A 20,559-nucleotide genomic window follows, 5' to 3' on the forward strand; every position below is an offset into this window, starting at 1 on the left:
TACCAAATTTATACAGGTTTTATTGCTTTTTAATACATTTTCAAAAATTAAACGAATGTGTACAAAAAAGAAAAAAAAAATTTTGCCATCTTCTGACGCGAATAACTTTTTCATACTTTGACGCATGGAGCTGCGTGAGGTGTCATTTTTTGCGAAATGAGCCGATGTTCTCATTGCTACCGTTTTGAGGACTGTGCAACATTTTGATCATTTTTTATTACATTTTTTATGTCATCTAAAAAGGTGTAAAAGACGCGTTTTGGACATTTGGGCGCCATTTGCCGTTCCGGAGGTCACCGCCGTCAATAACCGTTTTTATATTTTGATCGATCGAGCATTTTGGGATGCGGCGATACCTAATGTGTCTGTGATTTTTACTATTTATTATATTTTATATCAGTTCTAGGGAAAGGGGGGTGATTTAAACTTTGAATATTTTATTATTTTTTTACACTTTTTAAACTTTCTTTTTCCTTTTTTTCCCCACTATTTCTTAGACCCTCTAGGGTACATTAACCCTAGATGGTCTGATCGCTCCTGCCATATACTGCAATACTACTGTATCGCAGTATATGGCATTTCTGCTCACTATACATTACAATGAGCCACAGGCTCATTGTAATGCATGTGCAGAAGCCATGTATCCTCGGGTCAAACAAAGACCCGAGGCTACCATGGCAACCGATCGCCGCCCCCCCCCCCCGATGACGTTCGGGGGAGCGCCGATCGGAGGTAAGATGGCGGCGCTCATGCGCCGCCATATTTAAAGTGCCGCCGGCACTAAGAAAAGGTTAACACCCGCGATCGGTACAAGCACTGACCGCGGGTGATAGCAATGGGTCTTTGCTGCGATATGCAGCAAAGCCCATCTCTGTATGAAGAAGGCTCAGCCCGTGAGCCTTCTTCATACAACCTTCACAGCTCCATGGCGGATATATCCGTCACGGAGCGTGAAGGGGTTAAGGTAGCATGCCAAAAAATCACTAAGGGGTTAAGAAGAAATTTAAACTAGGTACATCCATGTTAATCTTCTTATATTTGTTATCCATGGCCTCCTGCCTTGTAAAATCAACTTTTATAATTATGCTCATGAGCCTGAGGGGCTACTCTATCCCCTCTGTGATCTGGTTTTACTGGCTGTTACATTGTCTCATCCTCCACCCTGCTGCCTGAAGGGTGCCTTTGGCAAAGCATCTTACACAAAAAACACAGGTTGGGGATCGTCTTCTATGGTCTGTACACAATAAATTTTGTTGCCGTATTGCATTTTCCCTGTGTATTTATGCTATGTATAGTTAGCCTGTATGTAGTTGGGATTTATTCTGCTCTAGGTGTCAACATTGTGGTAGTTGTTTTTCTCCACATATCATCATTTAGTGTACACCATGATCTGTTAGTAGTCCTGTTCATTCTGTATGTTTTCCTTTTTTTTGTTTCTATTTTTAATATTTTTATGGGGATTTAATAAAATATATTTTATATTGATTTATAGATTTCCCTTATTTGGGGTTTATTGGGGGAACTTGATTTATTTTGGCTGGGGTATTGTTTCTCCATTTCTCAGCATTTATGGTGTTTATGATACTAAAAGTGGAACCTTTTTACCAAACCCTAAGCAGTAAGTATTATGTGTAGTGGACGCACTCTTAATGATAATTAAATACATATCTTTATTTCTTTTATTATCAGTTTGCATTTATGTACCTTTAAACCATTGGCTCCATCAGTAACTTTATCATGGAATTTATAGTTAAATCTAACTAGTTTGTCTTGAATATTGCGATTCACAGTGGAGACTTAAAAAAAAGAATAAACTTGTACAAAACCCTTGAGCTATTGTTAAAAAATATTGTAGCTTGTAGTTCATGTTATAAATTGCAACTGAAATTAAGTGACACAGATAGAGCTAGAATAAACTAGGGTATATTTTAAAGTCTATGCTAGCAGAATGACACAAGGTTGGCAGAAAGAAAACAAAAACAAAGGTCTTCAGATTGGAAAAATGAGCAACATCCAACATGTGTCAACTTTTTCATTCTCTGAGCAAATTAAAGTTTTATTGCCCATTTTCTTAGTGTTGCACTATATCATTTTTATTCATTTGGGAGTGCTTACAAAGCACATGATTCCTGCTGGACTTCATTGACTTACTGTCAAATTACCTGTGTAGAATTGCAGCCAAAATTTACAGAAAACATGAGTTTTGTTGCTCCTATGTGAACTATTTTCACTAGTAATTTAAAAAATGATACTTTTAAACCGCTGTACAACTGTTTTGTGTAAGTGTAATATGAAATACAGTATATGTACACTGAATATATATTTATATAAAGAATTTTAGAAATAATTCTTGAAGGGAATATGTTGCCAATTCATTGTGACTCATTAAGACCATATGACATTACGTCCTACTAGATCCTGTAATAAATACATACTACTTCCTCAATTTTTTACATTAGTTTTAATTGAATTTAGTTGAAGGATGAGTATAGCACTGCTGATATGCAGGCTAAAACCACATTGTTTGTATTGGCTAGTTATAGTATTTTTAATGTTGAATACATACAACTGGATATACTGAAAACCATCCTCCCCTTCTCATGCTAGATAAATCCAGGGCAGTATGGCAAGGTAGTTCTAAGCCAGGTCCATTCTGGAACTATAGGGTGGGGGCAGGGTCACACTCAACCGCCTGGCGTACCCCCTTCATGGCCCTCAACACCCGCTTGGTGTAGAGATGGAGTAAGGGGGGTAAATAAGCACAATTTCTGGCCATTCACCAGAAATTGCATCTATTTCATCAATTGTGGCCAGAAAACTGGCGTACAAGACCTGATAAATCCCCCCATTGTTCCCTGGTGATTATGATAAAACTTATATATACATAAGGACTGTAAGGCTTGCTGCACAATACCCACATTACTTACATATTTTCTGCATTATATATAAATATTATAGTATATAATATTTTCGTGTGTAAGGCACAGTTTTTCAACCTGGAAATTGATTTGTGGCTGACATTATTTATATACAGTATTATTTACTGAAATGAATATTATTACGTAAAATCCAAATTGACAAAATCTGGTATAAATTTCCTGAATGCTTTTTCAGGTGTTTACATCATGTGCAGATGAGCTTACAATAGAAAATACATTTCACTGTATTAGTGATAGGATATGGTTTATAAAATAAGATATAAATATCAAACAGTTAAACAAATATGTCGAGATGAAGATGATAAATTATATAGGAGATTAATGCAACCTGTATGTTTGATACTAATCACTGTTTTGCCTAATGTTTTCTCTTTTCTAGGATGAGGTTTGTCCAAAGTTAGACGGGCATGAAACTCAAGGATGTGTATGGGCATCTGCTGTGATAGTGAAGGATAAATTCATTTATGTTGCTCAGCCGATGCTAAATAGAGTTATCCTTGTTGATATCCAAGCTCAGAAAGTTGTGCAGGTAATAAAAATTGCACCTCCTTGTATTATAAAAATTGTTTTAATATAAAATTCTAATATAAAAGTTGCAGTTCACTAAAAGTTCATTGTTCGTCTATAATGCCGCGTAGGGCTATTCACTAAGATTGTGCGCCAGAAATCATGAATGTGTCGCTTCCCAGCACTGGTCTGACAGAGTACACCACCTTTTTTGTAAAGCACCTTTAACATAGGACGTGCAACACAATTTGAAAGTTAAATACAGCGCTTGTTCCCAATCAGTCGGATCGTCCAATTTGTGTCGCATGGAACCAGCGCAACTTCGCCTCAAAAGGGTCTTGTGTAACACAACCTCAGCACAGACACTTTTTAAATACCTGTGCAAGCCATTTTAGCCATGAAGAACGTGCACGATCCGAAAAAAGTGCACCGCGCGACCCTTAGTAAGTGTGCCCCAATGTCTCCAGTAAGCAGACATTTCAGAAGCTTACATCACACACTGCAAACTTACATCACTATCTACTTGGCTTTGTCTTTTAAATTCACTCGCATTAATTGTCCACTTTATGTCCACTGTATCTGAAAAGTCTAATGTTATGAACTTAGCAATTTTATAAAGTAATTTTAAAACATTATTTTTTGAAAAGTAACTTGACAATGCTTCCTGCCCTTTCGATACATATTTAGACTTTATTGTAACTCATCTTTAATAGTTTATGAAGAAGTACTCTAATATTTTTCTAGGTACATTCTTTGAATACTTAAATTGAAGTCATTTGACCTGAAAGGTTAGCTTTGTTTTGCTTACAGCTGCAAAAGAGGTCAGCCAATTATAGATATTTCATTTTGGATGTCAAAAGTCCTTTCCCATCACCAGGGACTTTAGACTGTGTTGCAGAAACACTGAAAGTGATTTTAAGCCTGAAGTTATAAGACACTAGAAATAAATTAACTTATATCAGGTGCATCTGTGCTCTTCAGTGCTGTGGAAATTGCATAGTCTTGATAATGGTTGTGTTTTATTGCAAGTTGTAACAAGTTTTGAGTGGAGATATATATCATCTATTCCTTTGTCAGGACTTGATGTTATGTTATGTGAACATGACATCTATAGTAAATGCAATATTTTATGCAGACGCTATTGTTTACAATTTATTAGACTACTGGGTTCATAAATTTAGGATATAAATAGCTAAATTTATAATTAGACTTGAAATATCCAGTGAATGAGAACAGTCTTGGGCTAAACGCACCATTCCTATATTTTGCATTTTATGCCTTTGGACTAGAGTATGTAATTGAACTGCACTTGATAATATGTTTGGTAAAACTTCTCGAACATTTCAATTTTGTAAAATTTATAACCCTATAAATAATGCTTACTTGTTGACTAAAGTTTAGCAATGTCTATAAATGTTCTGAGATTTATTAAGTCTATTTCTTATCACCATGGGAATGAAATGTACTTAAAGTAGAAGCTGTGGAAAGTCATACTCGTTAAACTCAAGTAAGGCAGAACAAATATGCTTTATATATTTATTTCTAAGGCTTAGACACACAATCAGGAGTAACTCTCCCATAATATGCTGAAATTATTGTGTTCTATACTATGTACTACATACAGATGTATCCACACTTCATTAATCTGCAATTTCTCATGACACTAATTAAACTTTAGATCACAACAGAAGAAAAACCTTGAAAGGTGATGATATAGGGTGAAAAAACATATTGGATGGCTAGAGCACAAGATCATGTTGCTTAGGGAAATGTTAGCATGTCCAGTCAAAAGAATGGGAAATATCTGTTGTTCAATGTAAAAGGCCATATGAAATTATCCCCTTACCAAATTTGAATGTTCCTGAACATCATGATTTGGTAGGGGGAGTATCAAGAGTACTCTTAGGCTAAGCCTTCTTCGTGCTCACTGGGTGTTTGCTACTTAATGCACCCGTCGCTAGCACCGATTGTAGGTGTAAACCATTTAAATGCCACCGGCAAAGGTGTCGGGGGCATTTAAATGTAGGTGGCCCATGGGCGTTGGCATTTTCATTCCAATCGATCGGTTACCAAGACAACCAAGAGTTTATGTTAAACCCCCAGGCTTGTCTTAAGGCACTATCTGAACGGTCTGTGAGTAACAGACCGATTTAGATATCCTGCAAGACATTAGTATTGCAGTATATGGTAGGAGTAATCAAACACCCTAGGGTTAAGTATCCTCAAAAAAGATAAAATTACTCCACTTTCCCTAGAACTTATATAAAAATAAATTTAAAAAAGTAATAAATATCACCATGCCCCAAAATGCCTGTCCTATCAAAATGTTAAACGGTTATTTCCGGTGGTGAACCCCATATTGGAAAATAGTGCCCATATGTCAGAATCACCACCACCATCTTGCATCATATAAAAAGTAGTCAAAAGGTCATACGGTTGCCAAAATGGTGGCAATTAAAGCATCACCCCAACCCACAAAAAAATTACATTTTACATAGCTACACCAAAGTATGAAAAAATTGTTGGTGTCAGAATTGGGCTAAATCAAGTTTTTGGAATTTGGAATTTTTTCTGGCTTTCCAGTGAATGTCATGGAATATTAAATACCATCACCAGGAAGGACTATTTGTTGCATAGTAAACAAGCTCTTCTACAGTTTTATACATATATATCAATATTCAATAATTTCCGAATAACAGTACATGGAATCCCTCTCGGTTCATGTTGAAGTCATTATTGAGATGGAAAAACATTAGGAGAAGGATAAATCTATTGCAGATTATAAGTACAATATTTTGGATTCTTAGAATGTAAATGATCCTAAGCTAAAGTAACTGAAAAAGTTTCTTTGTGTCAACGAGTGTTAACTAATAAAAATATAAAAAAAATGCCAATTTCATATGTTCAATTATATACTTTATGATTAATAACCTTTTATTTTGTGAAACAACATGAATCTTATGCACACTGTATATGAGTATGCAACAAAATAGCAGAAAATATCCAAAGGTCCAACAGGTATTTAAAAAAAAAAAATAATAATAATAACTAAAAAGTTGGCCTGTCCTTCTAATGAACTGGTTGCAGGTGTAACTTTTCTTTCTATAAAGGAAATCTAGGATAAACAACTGCTCTATTTTCATGGTGAAGAGGAACATTAGTTCAGTTGGGATATAGAAAAGGCTTGTTGAAACAGCCCAAGAGTGCTCTTATGTGTCATCAGCAATCTCTACTAGTCATTAGTGCGTTATCCTGAGGATCTATATCATTAGTTTAAATTAGCTGATCTTAATTAGCCAGCTGGTACCTTCCTTGACAAACAAGACAAGGAATACAATACTAAAATGTAGGAAATGTGACACTCGCTCAATATCCTTATTTTTTCAACTTTAATATTACGCATGAAGTACTAGCTTATGTTATTTTTTTTAATACAATTCATCCACTTGTAGTAACGGTCAAGTACAACAAGATGGTAATAAAAATGTAATACATATTTCCACCTTGCAAATTTTCATATAAAGTTGATGTCACTGAAAAGTATAAAATAAATAAAACAAATTATTGAGAGTGACAACAGTATTTAAATAGACTGAAACTCAACACTTCCTTACCATGGGTTAATTCTGGTAAAGCACTGTATCCACAGTTATTTTAATCAGGTTGAGTTGCAATATCAGATACACTTTATGGGCAAATCATGAAGTTGGAAGCAAAGAAAAGTAATATAAAGAACCATAGAGTATGCCACTAAAATAGCAATTTTTGTACAGTAAATAATTGGATTTAATTGCAGAAATATTACTTAATAATTAATAGTGTATCAATGTAAAAGATAATATTTACATTTTTAAAAATGGCAGAAAGAAATGTTGAGAAAAATGTTGAGAAAGAAGGTATGAAAGTACACTAAAAACAAAGACAAATATAAAATAAAAAAAACAAAAGAACTGTAGTTTATTAAATATAGAAAAATTTGTGAACCGATCATACCAAATACAATGAAAAAGTAAAAAGTCTTATAAGAAATGTAAAAAGGTGAACAGAGAAACTGACTCCTAAATGGGATAAAATCAAAAGTGGTCAGCAAAAATCAAAACTCTGAAGAACAATTTTCCAAATGAACAGTAGCAAAATTGTGCTCATGATTACTTGAAAGATTTATAATCCATGGTGAAAACTTTGAAGTGCTATTCAACAATTGACCAGAACCATACTGTATGAATTCTAAGAAACAAAAATCCTTCAACAGAATGTCCAGCATTTATTGACAGAACAAATGTTCCATTCAGAAACTTTAAAAGTTTTTTGCAATAAAACAATAGCTTGAAAGAATAACAACTGCAATAATAAACATATATAACAAAATAATTCTGTTTTCTGTTTATCTGGCTAATTTATAATTTTATAAATGATAATGTTATCTAAATGTTTCTAGGCAGTTAACACAGATCCTGTTCCTGTAAAACTTCATTATGATAAGTCACATGATCAAGTCTGGGTCCTCAGCTGGGGTAGTCTACAGAAGTCTTCTCCAACTTTACAGGTATGTAAATAACATTTTACACGTTCAATAGAGTCCTTATTTCTTAAGCAATAAGATCTCACACACAAACAAAGTGGAATCACAGCAAGTTAAGATGAGCTTGACACCGGTATGTACATTTTAATATGTGTGTCATTGTTTAAGGTTTTACTCTATCTTGGTTTCTATAGCAAATGTGAGTTTACCAATTTAAACTTTCTATTATTAACCCCTAGGCGCACCAGGACGTTATAGTACGTCCCCGGGGCTAGATGCTTAGCACACGGGGACGTTCTATAACGTCCTGCTTCTGGCACCGGCTCACGAACGGAGCCGGTACCAGAAGCAGCGGCTGTCAGCTGTCTAGTACAGCTGACAGCCTGCGCTAACACCCGCGATCGGAGCCGGCTCCGATCGCGGGTGTTAACCCCTTACACGCCGCAGTCAAACATGACCGCGGCGTGTAAGGGTGTTTGTGCTGTGGATCGGATCCCCCGTGCCGCTTACCGGGGGATCCGATCCACTTCTGGGCAGCTCCGAGGACTGGCATGTGCCCCGGAGCTGCCCGGTCTCCATGGCAGTCAGACCCCTTCCGGGTCTGACTGTAAACTGTCTGAGCATGCGCAAGCTTGCTCAGACAGTTTACACTGCTCTACAATAAAATAGTATTGTAGAGCAGTGTATTGAACTTAAACCAGTGATCAGAGCATCACTGGTTCAAGTTCAAGTATGTATAAGTAAAAATATGCAAAAACACTTAACACTACACATTATAATAAATAAAAAATAAATACATAAAAATATAAGCCCCTAAAATGTCACTTTCCCATAAAAACACTTAATAAAGTATAAAAAACACAAAAACACAAAAAACCCCGCATATTTGGTATTGCCGCGTCCGTAACAATCTGTATAATAAAACAGAATCGTTACTGGACCCGCACGGTACACGCCGTAGAAAAAAAATGCAAAAACGTTCCGAAAAAAGATAATTTTTAATTAATACCCTATAAAAAAATGCTCTAAAAAGTAATTTAAAAAATGTTATGCACTCCAAAATAAGCCCACTAAAAAGAACAACTCTTCTCGCAAAAAATAAGCCCCTAACTAGATTTGTCAGCCGAAAAATAAAAAAGTTATGCATATGAAAAGATGATGATGCTAAAATGAACAAGATTTTCTCCAAATTGGTTTTTATTCAGTACAATTGAATAAAGTACACAAAACCCCCACATATTTGGTATCCCTGCGTCCGTAACAATCTGCATAATAAAACAGAATCGTTATTAGATCCGCAAAGTTAACCCCGTAAAAAACAAAACAAAAAAAAGCTCCAGAAAAAAGATCATTTTCAATTAATACCCTATAAAAATGCTCTAAAAAGGGATTTAAAAAATGTTATGCACTCTAAAATAAGACCACTAAAAAGAACAATCCTTCTCGCAAAAAATAAGCCCTTAAACAGATTTGTGAGGCGAAAAATAAAAAAGTTATGCATATGAAAGACGGTGATGCTAAAAGTAACAACATTTTTGCCAAATTACTTTTTATGCACTAAAAATGGGAAAAAAATAAAAAATCTATATAAATGAGGTCTTTTTGTAATCGTGGCGACCCATAGAATAAAAATAATATACTATTTTTATGGTATGGTAAACAGCCAAAAAAAAAACCCCATAAAAATCTTCCTGAAAAGTGATGATTTTCATTTCCTCCACCAACAAAGAGTTAATAAAATCTCACCAATTAGCCTATAGATTCCCCCAAATTACGTACCAGAAAAGTGCATCTCATGTGGCAAAAGAAATAATCCCCTATAGGTCCACATTAAAAAAAGAAAAAAATTATAGCCTGTACAATGTGACATAGCAAATCTGATCTGGATGGCGCCTCCTTCCCTTCTATGCCCGGCCGTGCGCCCATACAGCAGGTTACCACCACATATAGAGTATCCGTGTACTCGGGAGAAATTGGGTAACAAACTTTGTGGAGCCTTTATTCATTTAATCCATTGTAAATGTTTAATTTTCCACCCAAAATGGGTGTATTGTGAAAAAATATTACAATTTGCAGACTGCACCTCCATTTTGTTTTAACCCCTATAAAACACGTAAAGCGTTAACAAACTTCTTAAAAGTGGTTTTTCATATGTTGAGGGGTGTAGTTTCCATAATGGGGTAATTTACAGGTGTCGCTATTATTTAGGCCTCTCAGTGTCAATTAGAAGTTGAGCAGGTCCATCTAAATACAGGATTTGGTGATTTTACAAAAAATTTGAAAAATGATACCTAAATTCTGAGCCTCATAACATTCTAGTAAAATATGTGGAATCTTAAAAATCCATGCCAACATAAAGCAGACATTTGGGAAATGTAAGTTATGAATTTATTTGGGAGCTATGACTATCTGCATCAAAAGTAGAGAATTTAGAACGTTGAAAATAAAGAATTTTTCCAAATTTTTGCCAAATTTAGTTTTTTTTCATAACTAAACACAAAAGATATCATCCAAATTTTTAAACTAATTTGAAGTACAATGTGTCACGAGAAAACAATCTCAAAATCCCCTGGATATCTCATAGCGTTCCAAAACTATAACCACTTATAGTGACACAGGTCAGATTTGAAGAATGGGGCCGCGTCCTTAAGGCCAAAATAGGCTGTGTCCCCTAGGGGTTAAAATAACAATTTGGATACCATTTAACATGCTCATTACAAACTGTGGATAATCAAATGTTACATTGTAGTGTGATATTTACACACTGTAGAAATGAGAAGGTTAATATAGGTTTGCATTCGTCAACTCCACGATGTGTCTAAATGCTTAATGTGTCAAGCCTGATTTTAAAGAATAAAGGATGGATTCTTATATGCTAACCCTTGTGTGCTGAGTATTTGTTTTATTTGATGGCAGTTATGGTAGATCAATGAAGCCTCAGGCTTTTCCTTGTGCACCGGGTCTAGCATACAACATCGACCGAGAGCTGGATAGACCTTATACAAAATAAGTATTTAATCACTTACAAACAATAAAGATTTCTGGCTCTCCCAGAACAGTAACTTCTTCTTTAGTAGGTTCATCTGTTCTCCAATCAATACCTGTAGTAATGGCTCCTGTTTGAACTTGTTGTCAATATAAAAGACACCTGTCCACAACCTTAAACAGTCGCATTCCAAACTCTACTGTGGTTAAGACCAAAGAGCTTTGGTGTGAAGTCTATGGTAGCAACAATTATAAAATAGAAGACATACATGACCACATGACCACGGATAATCTCCCTCTATCAGAGGCTCCACGCAAGATCTCACCCAGTGGGGTCAAAATGATCCCAAGAATGGTGAGCAAAACTCACAGAGCTACATGGGGGGGACCTAGTAAATAACCTGTAAAAAGCTGCAACACACTACAATACCAGGGATTCTCAGATCCCGCAGTGCCAGACATGTCTCCATTCTTAAGCCAGTACATATCCGGGCCCTGTTTGAAGTTTGCTAGAGAGCATTGGGATGTTCTAGAAGAGTATTGGGAGAATGTCATATGGTCAGATGAAATGAAAGTAGAGCTGTTTGGTACAAAAAGGAGGAGGAGAGTGAATTCTGAGTTGCATCCAGAGAACACCATATAAACTGCAAAACATGGGGTTGGCAACATCATGCTTTGGGGCTGTTTCTTTACAAAAGGACCAGGACGACTGATCCCATTACATTAAAGAATGGATGGGGCCATGTATCATGAGATTTTAAGTACAAACCTCCTTCCATCAGCAAGGGCGTTAACCCCTTAAGCCACTATGATGTTGGGGAACATCATGGTGAGCTTCTGTTTGGTCCACATGACATTCCCAAATGTATTGTGGATCATACAGGTTCAGAAGCAGAGCCTCTGTGATACGTGCAGGAGGACGCCTTACGTGACATTCAATCATATGTACAAGTACACAGCGATCCCAGCTGTTTAACCCTTTATCCCCCATCCCCTGCACTGAGTATAGGGGTTGCGGTCTTCAGGACCCCAATATAGAAAAAACTACCCCAGTATAGAAACAAAGGTGAAAAGAAACACTGTCCCTATTATTTTTTTACAAATATTTTACATAATTGTCACATACATATCCACACTACATACATATTTTTCAGGTTAAAGATGTACATATTCCATGCACATCTTTTACATTTAAGTTCAAGGGCTGTTTTTATTCAATGTGTATGGTTTTTTTGACAAGGTATTTATGGTTCTTAAAATATACTAGCAGCCCCCATGTGCAAGAAATATATACACCATCATTTAATCAAGTGGATCAGTATTTTATCATCCCTTTGATGTGTTTATTCAATGAACACTCTTTAGATCATGTGATCTAGTGGGACATCTGCACTTAAGCTGCATCAAAGAAAATAGAGTGCTCATGTACTACTAGTTGGCATTGCTATGCAATGAGTTGGTCTGCAGGACAGCCTGGAAATTCTGGAGAAATTTAGCACCACCTGCACACTACCCATTAACCTAAAGAAAACCAATATAATGATGTTCTAGAGGAGAGTAGCTGGGCTTCCCTTCTTCCCTTCTTCACTCTGAACAGCTGTCCACTGACAGTGCCTGACAGGTACACCTACCTGGACCTGGAAATCTGCCAATCGGGAAGCTTCAAGCAAGCCATCTAAGTGCTTAGGGACAAGGCCTGCAGAACCTACCATGCAATCAGGAGACAATTGTACAGACTTAAACCTCCAGTGACAGTCTGGACAAAAAATTATTTAAAACAGCATCATATCCCCTATCCTATCCTTTTGTATAGTGGTGAGATCTGGGGTCCACACACATACCAAGAATGGTCAAGGTGAGACTCCAGTCCAACTGAAATATTTCACCTGGAGTTCTGCAAATACCTTCTCCAGGTCCATCCGAGCACCTCAAACAGCGGCTCTAGAGGAGAACTGGGTAGATTACATATTACAATCCAGAAGATGGTGCTATCATTCCTGACTCACCTACTGAACTGCATTCCAGATTCCTTCCACCATAAAACCTGGCAGCAGCAGGGGCTTCCTGGCAACCTGGGAATCCAAACCCAGCCAGACACAAACATGGACCAACCACAGCTAACCAAAGCTAATATCATGATGCTGATAAACAAGGCCCAGAGGGTCAGTAACTGGAGCACCACCATAGAATCATCCCAGAAGCTGACCATCTACCAAAGTCTACAGAGAGACTACAAACAGGCCCTGTACCAGGAGAAATGACCGAACCCCAGAGGCCATCCCCATATCTGACCCATTTTTGCAATCCATTATTCAGCACAGTGGCAGTAATTCTGCTACAACTAAACTATATTTCCATGCATCAAACCTTTGTCCTTGACACTGATCCCTTTCTACAACATAAAGCATTGCAACTCCCATTCACTAGTACTGTCCTTAAGATATATAATTTACCAATGTTTTATAATACTATCCAGGGGATAGTCAGGTAATGGATCTCTTTATATGTTATATAATAATAATTTATGTTATAATAAAGTGAATGGCTTCTTATGCCACCTTATAATGCCAGAAGGCTTCCTTCCCATGTCTATACCTAGTGCCTACATGAATACTCTTATAGAAACTGTAGATTATAAAAAGCTCATAGCTTTGTAGTGGGCTAATACTGTCCCCTGATAATTAGCTGTGTAACAAAACAGTTGGAGCTTGAAGCAGACAGCGCCATCCTTAGTGTAGTGGCTGTCTAGGATCACTGTAGGAACTTCTCTTATTGGAGTTAAAAATGCTACGCCTGCATTAAACCTGACTGTTGACTGACTGTCAGATGCAGGCTATAGCAGGTGGGCACCCTCACCCATCACCAATTAATGACCCTTTTCTGAGGAAAAACCCTTTAAATCAACTCTGTAGCACAAGTTATCCTGTAATTTCTGTGTCATGAGCATTTATCCGGTAACTTCATTAAACATGCTTAAAATGCCCCATTAGAAATTCTACACTAAAAAGTCCTTCACTTTTATCTGACTTTAATTTTTCCACATTTCAACAGACAGATCAATAATGTGCTTACAATAGCATAATGCTGGCTCACCAGTGTTCTAGTAATAAAAGTCGAATAAAAATGCAACATAAAGAAGGAGCATATTGTGAGTCACATAATAGATACTGTACAGATTTAGCAAAGGCTATAGTGCCCATGGGAAACATTAACTGGGCATACTTAATGCATCAGCATGTGCCGAGTGTATTTACTATGCATTAAACATTAGAGAAACAAAGGGCTGACTATTTCTTATTTTTTTTTGTAACAAGACAAAAAGTACTGGTGTGTTCACATAATCGATTTGCAGTTGTTAGGTATAAATGATAGTTTTAGAATAGCAATTCTCAGTAATAAAACAACAAAATATTTGAGAAGCAATGCAGCACTGTGCAAATAGAAAAAAGATTAATGTTCAGGCTTAGAACATACCATCCATGAAAATCTTTTGTTTTGGTCCATGGTATTAAATATAATCTTTGAAAATGCTTATAATGTATAATTTGACATTTTGAGCAAAAATGTTTGTAAATATTATGCCTAGCCTCCTTTTTCATCATCCTATATTTAGGTAGCATGATGGTTCAGTGGTTTTAAGCTATTGCTTTTCAGCACCGATATCCTGTTCCTGAAATCAGATCTGATTTATGATGTTTAGGCTGGTTTTCTTTAAATACATGAGTAAAGAAGCGCAAATTGTAATATATTGCAGGCATATAGAATCTTTAAGTCCAAGCCTCACTCCTTTAGGAATTCTAGGATTGGAATATGCAAAAAAGTTTTCTAGGATGGCAAAAAAGAAAACTATACCTTCACTGCTTTGTTTCAAAAATCCTTGTAACACTGTAAAGGTAGTTTTAAGAGGACATAGTCCTCTTCCGAACCCATGTCTATGGGTAACAGCCTGTAAAGCTGCAGAATAATTCAAAGTTGATTGTAGAAGGAAGAAAAGCATGTATAACACATATACAAGGATTACCATGGTCCCAGTGCCTGGATCTATGAGTAAGTGTCCCTGGTTTATCATGATGGATTTTGATGGTAACTTTCCTTTAAAACACCTATATTGTCCTTGTGCTGTGAATGGTATATGGAGAGAGCTCACGAGCTGAGCTCTATCCATACACAGTGGATGGCAGCTGTATAATACAACTGACGCCCCCTGTTGCTGCCGCGGTCGGTGTTGGCACCGGTCACGGAAGTTAACCTGTTAAGTGCAGCGGTCGAACCCGACCACAGCTCCTAACTTACCTTTGGCGGCGCCTTCTTGGCCGATCGGCGCCCCCTGTGACGTCATTAGAGGGAGGCGATAGGTTGCCATGGCAGCCTACAGTCTCATTGAGACTCGTAGGCTTGCCATGTGCCAAGATCTCTAATAGCCAGCAGATGGCAGGCTATTAGAAATCATTGGAATATTGCTATATACTGCAATACAGTGGTATTGCAGTATATAGTATTAGCAATCAGACCCTGCAGGGTTAAATTACCCTGGAGGGTCTGAAATAATAGTAAAAAAAAAATTTAAATTAAAAAAACAAATATGATAAAATAGTAAAAGAAATAAAAGTTTAAATCACCCCCCTTTCACATATAAAAGCAAATAAACAGTAAGAATATGTCCGATCTATCAAAATATAATAATGATTTTTACCAGCGTTTAACTATGTAATGGTAAAAAGTGCCCAAAGTCAAAAGTGCCATTTTTGTTGCCATTTCGAAAAATCTAAAAAATTCTATAAAAAATTATCAAAAGGCCGTACAGTCCTCAAAATAATAGCAATAAAACTGTCATCAAAAGTTGCAAAAAATAAAATCACCCACAGCTCCATATACTGAAATATGAAAGAGTTATTAGTGCCAGAAGATGGCAAAATGAAGATTTTTTTTTTTGTACAGAATTTTGGTTTTGTACAAATTTGTAAATGTATGAAAACATTATAAAACATATACAAATTTGAGATCCTCGTGATCGTACCATCCTAAAGAATAAAGAAGACGTGTCATTTGGGGAGCTGAGTGAAAGCTGTAAAACCCAAGCCCATATGAATAATTTTTTCATTATTTTCACTGCATTCAGAATTTTTTTTCTGCTTCCCAGTACACGGCATGTAATAATAAATACCATCACTATGAAGTGCAATTTGTTACACAGAAAACATGCCCAAACACAGCTCTTTAAATGGAAAAAAAATAAAATGATAGGTTTTGAATGTACTGAGTGAAAAATGAAATCGCAAAAGTGAAAAAGGGCCACGTCCTTAAGGGGGTTAAGGTAACAGTAGAGACATAATTTTCCTATTCTCTTCTCTTTCCCTTATGCTATAGACATGCTTATAGGTTTCTTATATTGAAAGTTATACCAGGGACATTGAGTGAGGATAATGTATTGCTAGCATTGCTAGTGTTATATGAGCAAAGTTAAATCATTGACACATTTTTACACAGTATTAAGACTAAAAGAGCAGTGACCATTGTAACCAATTACTGACTGCAGCAATGAAGTCAGTGGTGTCTGGTGAGACTAATACATATCCTGTTGAAATATTATCTCTGGAGGCAAGGGAAAAAAATACAGCATGGGAGCAATACGGTCCAATTATATTGAAAATTATACAGTCATTTTATACATTGTTATTTTATTCTGTTTTTATACTTTATACATTATGTGATGATACAGATAGGGAAACCTCAAAATTAAAAGTAGGTGCCCCTCCAAGGAAACAGATCCTATCATAAAAACTAATGGTCGAATCTGAGATCTATAATATGTGGCATAATTCATATCTTGACCACGTGGTATTTTCTAATAACTCAATACAAGTCTCAGTTACTGTCTCTGTTGCTGTTACTGTAAGAAAGGCAACTGAATGATACCGCAGCAATTGGGAGCAATTAAATAACTCCCAAAATATTAATACTGTTATCATGATTAGCATTTGGGACATTATGAGGGAAAAGAAGGAAGTAAGACTGACCCCCTTGGATTCCCACATGGCAAGATACCATCATATAAAGACATTGAGGCATAAAGGTGTTGTAAAACACTGACTAGTAAAAGGACATGAACATACAACAAGCCTAAGATTTTGGAGTCTTAGGTGGAAGTTTCTATGTAGAAATTGGTAATTCTTTGGGATCCTTAGCTGATAGATTGATGGCTTATTTCGGCTTTCTCAGACTCCAGACTTATAACGTTATGTAATGTACAGGCGGTCCCCTACTTAAGCACACCCGACTTACAGACAACCCATAGTTACCCCTCTGACCTCTGGTGAAGCTTTCTGAATGCTTTACTATAGTCCCAGATTGCAATAATCAGCTGTAAGGTGTCTGTAATGAAGCTTTATTGATAATCCTTAGTCCCATTACAGCAAAAAATGTTTAAACTGTAATTGTCACTGGGGCCAAATTTTTTTTTGTCTGGATCTACAATTTATAAAATATACAGTTTCGACTTACATACAAATTCAACTTAAGAACAAACCTCCGGACCCTATCTTGTACGTAACCCAGGGACTGCCTGTATTGAGTTCTGATTTTTATTCTTTATATATTATCAATCTGTTTATTTTTGCTTTGTATGTATATGTGTGTTTATTTTATGTTACCTTTTTGTATTATAACCCCTTTGTTTGTAAGCACTGTCCTTTTGGATATTAAAACTAATTGTGCTCTTTCAATAAACTCAGAGATGACGTTATCTAAATTGATTGCTTATTTAGTGAGTGTAGTGAGTATCTTATGCAAAGTTTCTCATCAGCCTTGTAAATGATGAGCAGCAAAATTAGCTAAGGGTTTGGAGGACAGATAGCTGTCAGAGGATGGTCCAGTGTAACCCGGAAGGCTTCCTTCCTGAACCTAAGTCTGTGACCCTGACACATTCTATTAAATATTCTAAACTTTAATTAACTATTGAACAATTTAAAATAGCTTGTACTAAATGAGTGTACAAAACTTACTCCAGCACCTTGTTGGGACATTCGGGTTGCTTCTTTAGGTTGACACTCCTGGCTGGGACAAAAGTGTGGTTGGTCACATGATCAGTGTGATTAGCAGTTCCCACTATGACACTATGTGAAACTATGACATCACCAGGGCCCATTGAGGATAATCAGTGGGCTCAGCGCTCCTGTGACCACATATACTAGTCCGGCCAGAATTGTCTACGACTGCATGTATGGTGACATGTTTTTCTTACAGAAGTACAGTAACCTCGGTTGTTGTCACTATTTTTCACAGTATAAGCAATGAAAAGTGCAATTCAGCAATATTGTTGGGGAAGATATTAAAAAATTAATTCTGTACTGGAATGATACTGCACATCATGTGTGTCATTGTGTCAACAAAACTACGGTTATGAATGCAATTTGCATGTATTTATTATAAACATAGTGTATGTCTCCTATTTTCTACAGATCATGTTTTTTTGTATTTGTTTTTAGGTCATAACTCAAGCAAGTGGGAGTGTTTCACATCATACCATTCATACTCAACCTGTTGGAAAGCATTTTGATCGAGTTGATGATTTCTTTATACCTGGCACAACTTTAATTATCAATCATATCAGGTATAAATTATTTTACACTTACTAAATATGTAGATTATAAAATGATGTTTATGTAGAAGTTTACAGTGTAAAAAATAGATAACCCCTTAAGTAGTTATGTGTTATATAAAGATATCAGCTGGCTGTTCTAATACACTGCCATACATCAGTATGGTGGTGTATTAATTTTAACAAGTGATCATATGATCACTTGTTCAAGCCCCAGAGGGGGACATAAAAAAAAGTAGAAAAAAAAAAGTAGAAAAAAAAAGGTTTATAAAATTTTTTTTTAAAACAAAATAAAAGTCCCCTAAATGCCCCATATAGTGTAAAATTCCTAATCACAATAAAACATGAAAATCACCACACAAACAGCATATATTGGGTATCACCATGTCCGTAACAACCCGTACAATAAAATAAAATAATTGCTCAGCATGTATGGTGAACGCCTTAAAAAAAAAAAAAAAAACATAGCAAAAATTATGATTTTTTGTTTTTTTTTTTTACATCAGCATAATACCAATAAAAAGTACAACTTCGTGTAGTTTCCAAAATAGGATCATTTATTGGGGTAAGGTTCACTTTTTTCGTAGTTCAAGAACCTTTTGAAATATATAAACAACAAGCTTACCAAAGGCTGTTTTGAATAGTTTGAGGGGTGTAGTTCTAAAAATGGGGTGAATTGTGGGGAGTTTCTAATAAATAGAACTTTTTAAACCCTTACAAAGGGGAATTGTCCTCTAACAATATTGAATCTGAAGTGTACTTGAAAATTTGGAAAATCGCTGTTCGAACTATAAGCCTCCTAACGTCCTAATATAATAAATAAGCATAAAGCAGACATATGGTTAATGTTAATTAGCAACCAAAGTGGGTGGTTAGACTAACTGTATGATGAATGTAACATTTACAAATCAGAAAAATAGGACATTTTTTTAATTTTCACCAAATTTCCAATTTTTTTTACATATATATTTCTACTAAAATATAGCATTAATGGGAAGTAGAACATGTCATGAAAAAAAGTCTGAAAATAAACTCGGTAAGATAAACCGTTCCAAAGTGATTACTGCATATCGTGACACAGGCAGATTAGAAAAATCCAAAGGGTGAAAATGAGCTTAGTCCTTAAGGGGTTAAATATTGTTACTCTTGAAAAAAAAGTGCAGTGGTGGGCTCTGGGACCTTTAATGCTTGCTACTTTGAGATAATACAGTTTAAGGCTACATTCACACTACTTTATGGAGGACGTATATACGACCGACGTATATACAGCCGATATACGTCCTCCATAGACAGCAATGGGCGCACGGCGCCCTACGGGAGCGGTATGGTACCTGGGACAATGATAGGACCTGTCCTATCTTTTCCCTTAATACGGCGCCGTGCGCCATGTATCTCTATGTATCTCTATGTTTTTTTAATAGTAAAACTATTAGTTTCACATGCAACAAATGTAAAATATGGAATGTATCAATTATTCAATATACCTTACATGAATCAGACATTAGGCCCCAAGGACAGGAATAAATCCCGCCATCAATAAACAAGGAAACTTTTCCCTTAAATAAATCTTTGTAAAGGGCTTTAGTGACCCTGAAAGATGTAAGCCTGTTCTTGATGCTAATAATGTATCCAGTTCTGATTGGTCTTACATCTCTGTAAATTCTGCTTAAAGACGATTAACATAATATAGCAAAGATAAAAGAATTAGTCATGCCTATTGAGGTGTAAGGGAGCAAGTAGGGGCACAATGGACAAACCGGGCAATTGCCCAGGGTGCCAATGCCACTAACAGGCCCCCTGCTTGAAAACACCCTTTCTACTGCTTGCGGGTGTCAGGTGTTGATGAATAATTATGGCCAGAGAGTAAGATCTGCACTAGCGGAGGCAGGACTGTGGTTAATGATACCAAAACACAACATATGGGCATATATTAATGCCTATTCAAACTTCCTTTATTAAGTAGGTAAGACTTCAAATACTAAACTCAAATAATAAAACAAAAACTTACA

General features: G+C 36.1%; 1 protein-coding gene across 2 annotated transcripts in view; it reads left to right on the forward strand.

Annotated features, from left to right (window-relative positions):
- FSTL5 (follistatin like 5) overlaps positions 1–20,559 on the forward strand; it is a 335,086-nt gene that overhangs the window by 306,592 nt on the left and 7,935 nt on the right. For both annotated transcript variants that reach the window (XM_072120407.1, XM_072120416.1), the window contains 3 exons: positions 3,319–3,468; positions 7,885–7,992; positions 18,438–18,562. In XM_072120407.1, coding sequence (XP_071976508.1) covers positions 3,319–3,468; positions 7,885–7,992; positions 18,438–18,562 — 383 coding nt within the window. The remainder of the gene's footprint in view (positions 1–3,318; positions 3,469–7,884; positions 7,993–18,437; positions 18,563–20,559) is intronic.

This window comes from Engystomops pustulosus, chromosome 1 (assembly GCF_040894005.1).
Source record: "Engystomops pustulosus chromosome 1, aEngPut4.maternal, whole genome shotgun sequence".
Classification (NCBI taxonomy): domain Eukaryota; kingdom Metazoa; phylum Chordata; class Amphibia; order Anura; family Leptodactylidae; genus Engystomops; species Engystomops pustulosus.